Consider the following 12,334-nt stretch of genomic DNA (forward strand, 5'->3'; position numbering starts at 1 on the left):
TACATTGGGAAGACATATGACCATCCTCACCACAGTTAAAACAGTACCCTGGCTTTGGTCTTCCAGCGGTCTGAGGTGAGGTGTTGCTGGTCCTTGGCTTAGACTTGGTCTGTTGCAGTTCTGATTTTGCATCAACAGGTGTCTTTCTGGACATGAAGGAAGACATCTGCCGTTGGAGTTGCTGAATCTGCTTTTTTAATTCTTTCAGTTCTTCATTAACTGTGACATGACCACAAGAGCAGGTACTCTGAGACTGAATGGTCACTTTTTGTTTAGATGAATGAATGTGCTTTCTCATTAGAGATTCTTTAGCAATTTGTCTGTCCTCCTCTGTCCGGAGTGACAACAAAAGTTCAGAAAATGGGGGAGGATTGCTTTTTTTCTCCTCAAGTTGCAACTTGGAGATGACTGAGTTGTCCCAGCATCCCCGGCAGAACTGTTTAAGTAAATGTGTGTCTTTGTCTCTTGGTAATATTCCTCCTCTTTTTATTACTGTGTTGAGGGTAAGCTGCAATCGCTGGAGATAGGAAGATGGCCGCTCTCCAGGATTTTGGAAAATGTTTAAAAACTGAGCGAAAAGCTCCTCTCCATCCTGCACTGTCTGAAAAGCTGAATCAAGGACTTGAAGAAGAGTGGAAGGTGGTGCACCAGGGCTCAAACATTTAATTAAATCTGCAGCTGGCGACAACAAACTTTCCACAATTCGCCGATTAACATGCAATCTGGAAAGGCTGGGATCAGCAAGTAACAGTTCGATTTGAGATCGCCATGAGTCATAGTCCGCTTCATTGCTTGGTTTAGGAATTTTTCCTGAAAATGAGCGGAGTCTAAGTGAAGATGTGGAAAAGTCACTATTTTGTACAACATGCTCCACCACAACTCTTTGAACGTCCTGTGGAATAAGGTCATTCCTCGACAAAGGAACCCTCTGGGTTGGTGGTATACGGGAGTGACTGGGTCCAGGAGGTGCTCCCTGCTGATCAGTGGACGAATGGGTTGGAGGAGGTGAAGAGGCTTGAGGCACAGTTGGTAACATCTGCTGACTTTGCACAGACTGTGCTAAGGTAAGGATGTCTTCTTTTTTTTCTTCCTCCTCTTCATCACCACCATCATCTCCATCATCACCACCATCATCATCGTCCTCATCACCATCATCATCTCCTGTTGTCTCCAAATGTGTGCTGATTTGATCCATTACACCTTTCAGGACCTCCTCAAACCGTTTTCCGCTTCGTTTAGCTATGTTCTTCAGCTCATCGATGTAGTCCATGGGAGGGCTGCTGCTACTCACTGAGGCTGCATACTCTGAAGCGAGAGAAGTAACACGAAATATCGCATCTACTGTGGTTCTGGAAGGGTAATTATATGGGAAAAGGGGTTGTAGTGCATTTAATGTAGAATCTTCTTCAAACTCGACAATCAGGTTTTTATAAAATGTACTTTGTGGATCACTGACATGGAAAACCTCTTTTACTGCACCATAACATTGTAAACGATCAACTATCTCTTTTTCATCCTCACTGCTCTGAGTGCCAGTAACTAACACAGATCGTTGCATGTTTAACCCCAGCTGAGTAACAACATCCATTTTTGTTTTTGTTATTGATAATAATAACACATCCAGAATAAAGGTACTGTGGAATTATGCAATTATTCACCCACTACAAGACTCCTGGCTAGCTCGCCACATGTAACGCTTTTCTTAAATGCGCAGGTCTGACTGCAGGGCTTAGTGTTAACCACTCTATAAAATCAGAAATAGGTACGGCATGGAGTCATGATTGGGTGGATAATTGATGCAACTGATGCAAAGAGCTTTGTTTATATTGCCATTTATTGCAGTGGAAATAGTAATGATAATAATAATGACAATAATAATAATAATAATAATAATACTAACAGCAAAAACTAAACAAAGAGAAATTGTTCAAAAGAAACAAGGACGGGGAAAAAGAACAAACCGAAAAAGAAATAATCAATAATACTTCAAAACCAAATGTAGTTCAAAAGTCCAAGAGCAACGGGAGAATTGTTCTTTTCCTTTAGATACTCCCTTAGAGTTTATTTTGTTTCCTGTATGGAAAGTGTTGTTTGGTTTTCCTGTGTGGAGAGTGTCTTTCTTTTTCCTACCACCAGGTGGTGTGTGGGTAGCTCGCCATCCTCCTTCAGCAAGCGAGTCGATGAAGGGGGAAAAAAAAAACCTGACCTAAAAGGCCAGAAAACATACATTAAGTTCATATATAAATGTTATATTTATATAAGCTAAATGGGAAAAAAACAAATACATACTGCTATGTATTGACAACCACTTCATATATTATAAAAATGAGAGAAAACAAAAAAATCCTTTTAAAAAGAAAAGTGCACTTCATAATTCAAGTTCAAAATTTCTCAAGGTAATTAGCAGTCGCTACGAACAGCTAATAATAAATCAAATCAATCAACTTTAAGAATGTGATTGATCAAAGTAGCTACAAACAAAATCATATTAGGTACCAGACTTCATTGATGCACCAGCATGGAATACAACAATAAACAAAGAAATCATGAAAAATAATCAAATATAAAGTTGAAAGAGAAGCCTTTAAATATTAAAGGTGTGGCCTTTAATTCGGCTTTAACAGTGTGACTTTTTATTAAGTAAATTATTAGTAAGTGGACTGAGCTGATGTGGCAACTGATTGTCGAGTTGGTAGCTAATGCTAACTGGCGGCGCATAGCGGAAATAACGCCCCATCATATATGGATGAATATTTACTCACCGTCGAGTAACGGCTTGTTTGAGGAAGTGGATGTTACTTGTTCTCATCAGAAGGTAAACCAGGCATCAACAAAGCCCAACCTGGTGAGTATTGCAGCGGATATATTAGCGGCGCTAGTATTGCTGATACAACGTCAAGTTCAGATGGTACTTAACTCACCGCAGATCCTCGAGTTTTAGAGATGAATTCGTTCAGCGATGAGTCGAGTTGGAGATTTGAGATTGTTTTATTAACAACCAACGCCACAACCAACAGTGAGCAGCAGCACAGTGGAAACCCGGAAATACACATGAGGGTCCCAGCTGTTAAAGGGACGGCTTAAAGGGAAGGTGGTTGGGGCGTGGCGGTCACGTGGGTTACATAATTATTAGTCACTAAATTTAACTCAAGCTGGGTTGCAGGATTTGGGTCCAGTGTGAGTCTAATATCAAACTGGATCAAACAATAATGAAGAAAAACTTGGATACGTTTAGTGAAAATATGCAACCTAGGTTCACCATTTGAGTGAAGTTGCCTCTCCACCTTCTTCAAATGTAACAAAATTGGTGTCAAACGTTTTACTGATTTCTGCAGGAAAAATAATATTTTGTGCCGCTACCATTTTAAAGATAATAAAAGTTTCGAGAGGTCATCAGAGGTCAACCAGCCTAAAATCATCACTCATATTTGCAATTTTTTTCAAAAGCAGCATTTGTGTTGTAGGGCCACAATTGCTTTGTTATGCAATCACCTACATACCAAAATTTAAATAAAAAGAAGTAATAAATCATTATCATTACTCATATTCTTACCTTCTTCTATCCAACTGCTGAAGGTGAAAGCCAATTGGCTGCAGCCTCTCTGCACTGACACGTGATTTACAGGAAAAAGCTCAAACTTCGAACCTGTTTCTGTTGTCAGGAAGTGAAACTCACACAGTCACTGTGACTGAGAGCAGAAATGGAGCAGAATCAGCTGGACCGAAAAACGTTCTCCTGTTTGATCTGTAAGGATCTACTGAAGGATCCGGTGACTACTTCCTGTGGACACAGCTACTGTATGGACTGTATTAAAACCCACTGGGATGAAGAGGATCAGAAGAGGATCCACAGCTGCCCTCAGTGCAGGGAGACATTCATACCGAGGCCTGTGCTAAAGAAGAACACCAGGCTAGCAGCTTTAGTGGAGCAGCTGAAGAAGACTGGACTCCAAGCTGCTCCTGCTGACCACCGCTATGCTGGACAGGAAGATGTGGCCTGTGATTCCTGCACTGGAAGAAAACTGAAAGCCATCAAATCCTGCTTAGTCTGTCTGGCCTCATTCTGCGAGAAACACCTTCAGCCTCATTATGATTCAGCTGCTTTTAAGAAACACAAGCTGGTGGAGCCGTCCAAGAACCTCCAGGACAACATCTGCTCTAAGCATGATGAGGTGATGAAGATGTTTTGTCGCACTGATCAGAAGTGTATTTGTTTTCTCTGCACCATGGAAGAACATAAAAACCACATTACAGTCTCAGCTGCAGTAGAAAGGACTGAGAGGCAGAGAAAGCTGGAGAAGCGACAAGGAAAAATACAACGCAGAATTAAGGACAGAGAGAAAGATGTGAAGCTGCTTCAACAGGAGGTGGAGGCCATCAATCGCTCTGCTGATAAAACAGTGGAGGACAGTGAGAAGATCTTCACTGAGCTGATCCGTCTCCTCCAGAAAAGAAGCTCTGATGTGAAGCAACAGATCAGATCCCAGCAGGAAACTGAAGTGAGTCGAGTCAAAGATCTTCAGGAGAAGCTGGAGCAGGAGATCCCTGAGCTGAAGAGGAAAGACGCTGAGCTGGAGCAGCTCTCACACACAGAGGATCACACCCAGTTTCTCCTCAACTACCCCTCACTGCCAGCACTCAGTAAGTCTACACACTCATCCAGCATCAACGTCCGTCCTCTGAGACACTTTGAGGACGTGACAGCAGCTGTGTCAGAGCTCAGAGAGAAACTACACGACGTCCTGAGAGACTCATGGACAAACATCTTACATAGACTTAATGATGTGGATGTTTTACTGTCAGAACCAAAGAGCAGAGCTGGATTCTTAAAATATTCACGTGAAATCACTCTGGATCCAAACACAGCAAACACACGACTGGTACTATCAGAGGGGAACAGGAAGGTGAAACTGATGATTCAACGTCAGTCCTATTCTAATCACCCAGACAGATTCACTGGATGTTATCAGGTTCTGAGTAGAGAGAGTCTGACTGGACGTTGTTACTGGGAGGTTAAGAGGAGTGCAACACAAGTTTATGTTGCAGTCACGTACAAGAATATCAGCAGAAAAGGAGGTAAAAATGAATGTGGATTTGGAAATGATGAAAAGTCTTGGGCTTTAGAGTGTTCCAAAAACAGTTTTAAATTTGGTCACAACAACATCTGGACCTCCGTCTCAGGTCCAGTTCCCTCCACAGTCGGAGTGTACCTGGACCACAGAGCAGGTATTCTGTCCTTCTACAGCGTCTCTGAAACCTTGACTCTCCTCCACAGAGTCCAGGCCACATTCACTGAACCGCTACTGGCTGGAGTTTTTGTTTGTTCCATTGGAGGTTCTGCTGAGTTTTGTAAACCCAAGTAGATTTTCTCTCTAATGGTTGATCAGGGTTCATAGTTCTGATATTTCTGTTTATGTGGTTTAAATGTATTTCTCTGTGTTCCAGGAGCCATAAAAGAAATAATTGCTAATATTTTCTTTCATTATTTTATTACATAGCAACACTTCTCCATAAGAAAATCTTAACTTGTCTGTGCTCTAATAGCTGTGCTTTAAATATTTGCATTGGTGTATTTGGATGTTCACTGCAAAAACACTAAATCTTACCAAGTATTGTTGGTCTAGTTTCTAGTGCAAATATCTTAGCACAATAAAAAAAAAACTAACTTAGATGTAGTCTTGAAGCAAGCTATATTAGCTTGTTTTTAGTCAATACTTCCTTAATATTGATGGTAAAAGCACTAGTTCCTCTTGTAGATTATTTCACTTGTGGGACATTTGTCTTATTACAAGTTAAATAAATGGTGCTTTTTCATCAATATTAAGGAATTATTGACTGGAAACTTGGTAAGATTTTGTGTGTTTGCAGTTTTCTGGTTTTTCTTCCAGTGTTCTGCAAAACAAATGTTCTTGTTTAAATCATTTGAGATTGAAGTGAACTGAACTTGATTCTGTTTTCTTTATTGTGATCCAGAGAAGAAAAGTTGAACCAACATCAACTCAGAACTGATGTGTTTCTCTTCTCAATTCTTTGGATTTAGATCACAAAACTAAATGTCTGCTGTTCTGCTTCTTTGACTTTCTTCAATAAAACAACTTGATTACAGAAAAATTTGGAAAATGTTCTCTTCATTGTTACAATAAATTGTTAGTTTCATCATCAAAACTGCAGAAATATTTCCTTCAGAAGGTCTTATATGATGCTGGAGAAAATCAGATACGTGTCTAATATATATGACACTAGTAACAATCTGACCTGAGTTAAAATGAAATACATTTAGTCCCTCATAACTACAAACTGTCCATGTTGTTGGGGTTAATAGTTTTAATATTTTCTTGTTTGTTTCACTGAAAGTATCAATAATTATCAATAAAGTTAAAAATATAATTAAATTCAGTTAGTGTGTGCAGCTTAGTGATACAAATCACACTTACTTATGTGATTGGTGTCCTAAAGAAGTGTGTTACAAATTTTTTCAAGGGCAGTATTTGTGTTTGTAGGGCTATAACTTCTGTGTTGTGCAATCACAGCCATACAAAGTTATATAAAAAGAAGTAATAAATCGTTCTTATCACTTGTATTCTTATCTTGTTCTAAACCCAATACACCTGGACTGTTGGATGTATTTTTCATTCGGTTAATCATCTTCCAGACTTTCCCTAAGTCTGATGTTCCTGCTCTTAAACACACATTGAAGCTGGACGGATCCAATATCTGCTGAAGGTGAAAGCTGATTGGCTGCAGCCTCTCTGCACTGAGACAAGAGTCAAAGATCAAACTTTGAACCTGTTTCTGTTGTCAGGAAGTGAAACTCACACAGTCACTGTGACAGAAAGCAGAAATGGAGCAGAATCAGCTGGACCGAGAAACGTTCTCCTGTTTGATCTGTCTGGATCTACTGAAGGATCCGGAGACTACTTCCTGTGGACACAGCTACTGTATGAACTGTATTAAAACCCACTGGGATGAAGAGGATCGCAAGAGGATCCACAGCTGCCCTCAGTGCAGGGAGACATTCATACCGAGGCCTGTGCTAAAGAAGAACACCATGCTAGCAGCTTTAGTGGAGCAGCTGAAGAAGACTGGACTCCAAGCTGCTCCTGCTGACCACCGCTATGCTGGACATGAAGATGTGGCCTGTGATTTCTGCACTGGTAGAAAACTGAAAGCCATCAAGTCCTGTTTATTCTGTCTGGCCTCTTTCTGTGAGAAACACCTTCAGCCTCATTATGATTCAGCTGCTTTTAAGAAACACAAGCTGGTGGAGCCGTCCAAGAACCTCCAGGAGAACATCTGCTCTAAGCATGATAAGTTATTGGAGATTTTCTGCCGCACTGATCAGAAGTGTGTCTGTTTTCTCTGCACCATGGAAGAACATAAAGGCCACAACACAGTCCCGGCTGCAGCAGAAAGGACTGAGAGGCAGAGAGAGCTGGAGAAGCAACAAGGAAAAATACAACGCAGAATTAAGGACAGAGAGAAAGATGTGAAGCTGCTTCAACAGGAGGTGGAGGCCATCAATCGCTCTGCTGATAAAACAGTGGAGGACAGTGAGAAGATCTTCACTGAGCTGATCCGTCTCCTCCAGAAAAGAAGCTCTGAGGTGAAGCAGCAGATCAGATCCCAGCAGGAAACTGAAGTGAGTCGAGTCAAAGATCTTCAGGAGAAGCTGGAGCAGGAGGTCACTGAGCTGAAGAGGAAAGACGCTGAGCTGGAGCAGCTCTCACACACAGAGGATCACAGCCAGTTTCTCCTCAACTACCCCTCACTGCCAGCACTCAGTGAGTCTACACACTCATCCAGCATCAATATCCGTCCTCTGAGACACTTTGAGGACGTGACAGCAGCTGTGTCAGAGCTCAGAGAGAAACTACACGACGTCCTGAGAGACTCATGGACAAACATCTTACATAGACTTAATGATGTGGATGTTTTACTGTCAGAACCAAAGAGCAGAGCTGGATTCTTAAAATATTCACGTGAAATCACTCTGGATCCAAACACAGCAAACACACGACTGGTACTATCAGAGGGGAACAGGAAGGTGAAACTGATGAGTCGACACCAGTCCTATTCTAGTCACCCAGACAGATTCACTGGATGGTGGCAGGTTCTGAGTAGAGAGAGTCTGACTGGACGTTGTTACTGGGAGGTTAAGAGGAGTGCAACACAAATTTATGTTGCAGTCGCGTACAAGAATATCAGCAGAAAAGGAGGTAAAAATGAATGTGGATTTGGAAATGATGAAAAGTCTTGGGCTTTAGAGTGTTCCAAAAACAGTTTTAGTTTTGGTCACAACAACATCAGGACCTCCGTCTCAGGTCCAGTTCCCTCCACAGTCGGAGTGTACCTGGACCACAGAGCAGGTATTCTGTCCTTCTACAGCGTCTCTGAAACCTTGACTCTCCTCCACAGAGTCCAGGCCACATTCACTGAACCGCTACTGGCTGGAGTTTGGGTTTGTTCCATTGGAGGTTCTGCTGAGTTTTGTAAACCCAAGTAGATTTTCTCTCTAATGGTTGATCAGGGTTCATAGTTCTGATATTTCTGTTTATGTGGTTTAAATGTATTTCTCTGTGTTCCAGGAGCCATAAAAGAAATAATTGCTAATATTTTCTTTCATTATTTTATTACATAGCAACACTTCTCCATAAGAAAATCTTAACTTGTCTGTGCTCTAATAGCTGTGCTTTAAATATTTGAATTGGTGTATTTGGATGTTCACTGCAAAAACACTAAATCTTACCAAGTATTGTTGGTCTAGTTTCTAGTGCAAATATCTTAGCACAATAAAAAAAAAACTAACTTAGATGTAGTCTTGAAGCAAGCTATATTAGCTTGTTTTTAGTCAATACTTCCTTAATATTGATGGTAAAAGCACTAGTTCCTCTTGTAGATTATTTCACTTGTGGGACATTTGTCTTATTACAAGTTAAATAAATGGTGCTTTTTCATCAATATTAAGGAATTATTGACTGGAAACTTGGTAAGATTTTGTGTGTTTGCAGTTTTCTGGTTTTTCTTCCAGTGTTCTGCAAAACAAATGTTCTTGTTTAAATCATTTGAGATTGAAGTGAACTGAACTTGATTCTGTTTTCTTTATTGTGATCCAGAGAAGAAAAGTTGAACCAACATCAACTCAGAACTGATGTGTTTCTCTTCTCAATTCTTTGGATTTAGATCACAAAACTAAATGTCTGCTGTTCTGCTTCTTTGACTTTCTTCAATAAAACAACTTGATTACAGAAAAATTTGGAAAATGTTCTCTTCATTGTTACAATAAATTGTTAGTTTCATCATCAAAACTGCAGAAATATTTCCTTCAGAAGGTCTTATATGATGCTGGAGAAAATCAGATACGTGTCTAATATATATGACACTAGTAACAATCTGACCTGAGTTAAAATGAAATACATTTAGTCCCTCATAACTACAAACTGTACATGTTGTTGGGGTTAATAGTTTTAATATTTTCTTGTTTGTTTCACTGAAAGTATCAATAATTATCAATAAAGTTAAAAAATATAATTAAATTCAGTTAGTGTGTGCAGCTTAGTGATACAAATCACACTTACTTATGTGATTGGTGTCCTAAAGAAGTGTGTTACAAATTTTTTCAAGGGCAGTATTTGTGTTTGTAGGGCTATAACTTCTGTGTTGTGCAATCACAGCCATACAAAGTTATATAAAAAGAAGTAATAAATCGTTCTTATCACTTGTATTCTTATCTTGTTCTAAACCCAATACACCTGGACTGTTGGATGTATTTTTCATTCGGTTAATCATCTTCCAGACTTTCCCTAAGTCTGATGTTCCTGCTCTTAAACACACATTGAAGCTGGACGGATCCAATATCTGCTGAAGGTGAAAGCTGATTGGCTGCAGCCTCTCTGCACTGAGACAAGAGTCAAAGATCAAACTTTGAACCTGTTTCTGTTGTCAGGAAGTGAAACTCACACAGTCACTGTGTCTGAAAGCAGAAATGGAGCAGAATCAGCTGGACCGAGAAACGTTCTCCTGTTTGATCTGTCTGGATCTACTGAAGGATCCGGTGACTACTTCCTGTGGACACAGCTACTGTATGAACTGTATTAAAACCCACTGGGATGAAGAGGATCGCAAGAGGATCCACAGCTGCCCTCAGTGCAGGGAGACATTCATACCGAGGCCTGTGCTAAAGAAGAACACCATGCTAGCAGCTTTAGTGGAGCAGCTGAAGAAGACTGGACTCCAAGCTGCTCCTACTGACCACCGCTATGCTGGACATGAAGATGTGGCCTGTGATTTCTGCACTGGAAGAAAACTGAAAGCCATCAAGTCCTGTTTATTCTGTCTGGCCTCTTTCTGTGAGAAACACCTTCAGCCTCATTATGATTCAGCTGCTTTTAAGAAACACAAGCTGGTGGAGCCGTCCAAGAACCTCCAGGAGAACATCTGCTCTAAGCATGATAAGTTATTGGAGATCTTCTGCCGCACCGATCAGAAGTGTGTCTGTTATCTCTGCACCATGGATGAACATAAAGGTCATGACACAGTCTCGGCTGCAGCAGAAAGGACTGAGAGGCAGAGAGAGCTGGAGGAGAGACGAGGAAACATCCAGCAGAGAATCCAGGACAGAGAGAAAGATGTGAAGCTGCTTCAACAGGAGGTGGAGGCCATCAATCGCTCTGCTGATAAAACAGTGGAGGACAGTGAGAAGATCTTCACTGAGCTGATCCGTCTCCTCCAGAAAAGAAGCTCTGATGTGAAGCAGCAGATCAGATCCCAGCAGGAAACTGAAGTGAGTCGAGTCAAAGAGCTTCAGGAGAAGCTGGAGCAGGAGATCCCTGAGTTGAAGAGGAAAGACGCTGAGCTGGAGCAGCTCTCACACACAGAGGATCACAACCAGTTTCTCCTCAACTATCCCTCACTGCCAGCACTCAGTAAGTTTACACACTCATCCAGGATCAACATCCGTCCTCTGAGACACTTTGAGGACGTGACAGCAGCTGTGTCAGAGCTCAGAGATAAACTACACAACGTCCTGAGAGACTCATGGACAAACATCTCACTGATGGTCACTGAGGTGGATGTTCTACTGTCAGAACCAGAACCAAAGAGCAGAGCTGGATTCCTAAAATATTCATGTGAAATCACTTTGGACCCAAACACAGTACACACAGAGCTGGGACTAACAGAGGGGAACAGGAAGGTGACACTGATGAGTCAACGTCAGTCCTATTCTAATCACCCAGACAGATTCACTGGATGTTATCAGGTTCTGAGTAGAGAGAGTCTGACTGGACGTTGTTACTGGGAGGTTAAGAGGAGCAGGTTTCAGGTTCGTATAGCAGTCGCACACAAGAATATCAGCAGAGCAGGATGGAGGAATGAATGTGGATTTGGATTTAATAACAAATCTTGGGCTTTAGAGTGTTCCAAAAACAGTTTTAAATTTGGTCACAACAACATCTGGACCTCCATCTCAGGTCCAGTTTCCTCCAGAGTCGGAGTGTACCTGGACCACAGAGCAGGTATTCTGTCCTTCTACAGCATCACTGAAACCATGACTCTCCTCCACAGAGTCCAGACCACATTCACTGAACCGCTACTGGCTGGAGTTTCTGTTGGTCTTACCACTGGAGACTCTGTGGAGTTCTGTAAACTCAGATAGATTTCCATAGATTTCCTCTCTTCACTCTGATTGCTGATCAGGGTTCATTGTTCTGATGTCTCGGCTCTGCTGTTCTTTATTTTTCCGGTTTAAATGTAGTTTCCTGTGTTCCAGAATCTATAAACCTGCTGATGTTTTGTTTAATTCTGCTATGACTGAAAAATTTCTCCACATGAAAATCTAAATTTGCTTAGGCTTTAATAGTTTTGCCTTAATATTTGTATGGATGTATTTGGATGTTCACTACAAAAACATAAAATCTTACCAAATATTTTGTCTACTTTAAAGTGCTAATATCTTATTACACTTCAAAAAAAGACTAAACTAACTTACAAGTAACTTTTCTTTCCTTTGTGTTCCAGAAGCCATAAAGATAACCACTGCTGATGTTTTCTTTCATTATTATGTGATACAGAAATGTTTCTACAAATAAAAATCTGAACTTGTCTTGGCTCAGTGCTTTAATATATTTATTGAGAATTTTGATATTTGCTCCAAAAATACAAAATCTTGCCAAGTATTTTTGGTCTAGTTTTTAGTGCAAATATCTTAGTGCACTTCAAATAAGACAAAACTAACTTAGAAGTAACTTTTCAGGAAGATTACGACACATCAATGTTTACTGGGACAACGGGAGAAACAATCTGCCCCGAATAAAAATGGATTACATCTCCACAAACT

At 40.8% G+C, this 12,334-nt stretch overlaps 3 protein-coding genes and 1 long non-coding RNA gene across 4 annotated transcripts; 3 read left to right on the forward strand and 1 right to left on the reverse strand.

Annotated features, from left to right (window-relative positions):
• Positions 1 to 1,412: 1,412 nt before the first annotated feature.
• Positions 1,413 to 3,125, reverse strand: LOC116719199 (uncharacterized). Its single transcript, XR_004339139.1, has 3 exons — positions 2,922 to 3,125; positions 2,763 to 2,842; positions 1,413 to 2,206 (listed from the first exon to the last, which is right to left on the reverse strand). It is a non-coding gene; the product is annotated as an uncharacterized LOC116719199 (long non-coding RNA).
• Positions 3,126 to 4,145: 1,020 nt separating this feature from the next.
• On the forward strand, positions 4,146 to 6,105 carry LOC116718054 (tripartite motif-containing protein 16-like). Its single transcript, XM_032559696.1, has one exon. The coding sequence runs from the start codon at positions 4,176 to 4,178 to the stop codon at positions 5,361 to 5,363; it is 1,188 nt and encodes a 395-aa protein (XP_032415587.1). The 5' UTR covers positions 4,146 to 4,175; the 3' UTR covers positions 5,364 to 6,105.
• Positions 6,106 to 6,713: 608 nt separating this feature from the next.
• LOC116718053 (tripartite motif-containing protein 16-like) lies at positions 6,714 to 9,245 on the forward strand. The gene has a single exon (XM_032559695.1). It carries the CDS (start codon positions 6,842 to 6,844, stop codon positions 8,501 to 8,503), a length of 1,662 nt encoding a protein of 553 aa, XP_032415586.1. The 5' UTR covers positions 6,714 to 6,841; the 3' UTR covers positions 8,504 to 9,245.
• A 615-nt stretch (positions 9,246 to 9,860) lies between these two features.
• On the forward strand, positions 9,861 to 12,100 carry LOC116718052 (tripartite motif-containing protein 16-like). Its single transcript, XM_032559694.1, has one exon. It carries the CDS (start codon positions 9,983 to 9,985, stop codon positions 11,651 to 11,653), a length of 1,671 nt encoding a protein of 556 aa, XP_032415585.1. The 5' UTR covers positions 9,861 to 9,982; the 3' UTR covers positions 11,654 to 12,100.
• The last annotated feature ends 234 nt before the right edge of the window (positions 12,101 to 12,334 follow it).

Source organism: Xiphophorus hellerii, chromosome 4 (assembly GCF_003331165.1).
Source record: "Xiphophorus hellerii strain 12219 chromosome 4, Xiphophorus_hellerii-4.1, whole genome shotgun sequence".
Taxonomy (NCBI): domain Eukaryota; kingdom Metazoa; phylum Chordata; class Actinopteri; order Cyprinodontiformes; family Poeciliidae; genus Xiphophorus; species Xiphophorus hellerii.